The 1,699-nt window shown below is 60.5% G+C and overlaps 1 protein-coding gene across 4 annotated transcripts in view; it reads left to right on the forward strand.

Moving 5' to 3' along the window:
• SMTN (smoothelin) overlaps nt 1–1,699 on the forward strand; it is a 29,647-nt gene that overhangs the window by 12,265 nt on the left and 15,683 nt on the right. Inside the window, exon 7 of one of the 4 annotated variants that reach the window (XM_006147939.2) lies at nt 1–106. The exons of the other annotated variants lie outside the window; for them this stretch is intronic. Coding sequence (XP_006148001.1) covers nt 1–106 — 106 coding nt within the window. The remainder of the gene's footprint in view (nt 107–1,699) is intronic. 4 annotated transcript variants of the gene reach the window in all.

The following is a 1,699-nucleotide window of genomic DNA, read 5'->3' on the forward strand; positions in this document are numbered from 1 at the left end:
CAGCCACGTCAGCAGCCCTGGGACCCTGGCCCGGCTGGGCAGTGTCACTCACGTCACCAGCTTCAGCCATGCCTCCCCTGGTAGCCGACGAGGCTGCAGCATTAAGGTGCCCCCCCCCCCCCCCCCCAGCCTCACGAAGTAGACTGCCTAAGAGAAACCGAGGCCCAGAGAGGAAAGGTGGTCAGCCACAGTCCACAGCCAGCTGGTGGCAGAGCCAAGGCCAGACCCGAGGGTATCAGCCAATGGGCGTATCAGAAGGTCATTTCGTACTAGCCATGAGCTTCCCACATTGCTGGTCTCTGATCCTCAGTCATTCCTAAATTGGCTGGTTCTTTTCTGCTGAACAGGGGAAAAACTGAGGCTCAGAGAGGGTGGAAGGGGCTTGCCCCACTCATCCTGGGGCAGCCCTAGTGCCCCTGCTCCTTCCCCACGCTGGACGTCAGCTCCGAGATGGAGAACGGCTCATCTGCTCATCCAAGATCAGCCTGGCCCATTAGGAGATTGGAGATTAGCGATTAGCATCTGCGTCAGCCTCCCTGTGGGGGCAGCCATTGCCCTGATGGGGGGGGACAGATAGGTGAGGGGGTGGGGGGCCGCACGCAAGTCAGGTGAGGCAGCAGCTGAGCAGGTGCCACAGGAACTGAATACGCGCCACCCTTCCATTATTCATTCCCAAGCCTGGGATCGGTTGGCTCGGAGCTCAGTCGGGGAAGGCATCCCCATCGGGCTACCCGGCGGCCCAGGTAATGCCCTCTGCAGAACCAGGGATGGAATGGGACTTTGACTGAGGTGAGGTGGCTGGAGCCAACTTCGGGGTGCCAAGGAGAGAGCAGAGGCAAGAAAGCACTGTTTCCTCCAAAAAAGCAGGGCCCAGCTACTCTCTGCCAAGAGATTAGCAAGTGGAGCAGGGGTCGGGGAGTGGGAACAGCTAAGGGCCTTGGGGTGGCAGAGATGTCACAGTGAGACCTGGATCTGACACTACCAACTCACCTCAGTTTCCCCAGCTGGAACCGAGGCGGGGGCGGGGGGCAGATGCTACGTCTATAGTGCATCTGCTCAAAATCTGGTTGGATCTGAACCCTGTGGGAGGCTAGAGCACACGGATCTTAGGACTAAGACACTTAGCAACAGCAGATTGCTCCAAGGCTCACCTCCCATGCCTCCATTTACCCTATCTGTTCAAGGCTTTCTAAAATGGCACGGCAAGACTAAAGAAGTGCTGGCCCTAGCTGATTTCATGACTAGTGTAGATGGGCCTTTGGACTGGCCCCTCCCAGCTCCCTGCCTCAGTTTCCCCACCTGTGAGGCATGGGGCCCTGGTCTTGGAGATCCATCAAGAACCCGTGCAACCTTGCAATGCTGCAGGTCTGTGATCTCTGCAGGACCAGCGCCTGGCTTGGCGGTCCGCCTGCCTAGGCAGGACACCCTCCCCCTCTGTCCCATCCACGGAGGAGCCCAGAATAGGTTTCTATTTGGGCCGCAGCTCCAGCTGGCTGGTGGCGGGCTGGGAGGCCCGCAGGGGCGGGGCAGGCCCACTGCCCTTGCCTTCGCCCTCGGACCAGCTGCAAAGACTCCGACACGACCAGCCAGAGGCAGCAGTCCCCCCCATCACCCCCCATAGGGTCCCTGTCAGCACCATGCCGGGGGTGCCAGGGCCTGGGTCTGAGCTGGGCATGGCCCTCGAAGGGCGGTTTGGCCG

The sequence above is a fragment of the Tupaia chinensis genome, unplaced genomic scaffold (assembly GCF_000334495.1).
Source record: "Tupaia chinensis unplaced genomic scaffold, TupChi_1.0 Scaffold000226_1, whole genome shotgun sequence".
Classification (NCBI taxonomy): Eukaryota; Metazoa; Chordata; class Mammalia; order Scandentia; family Tupaiidae; genus Tupaia; species Tupaia belangeri.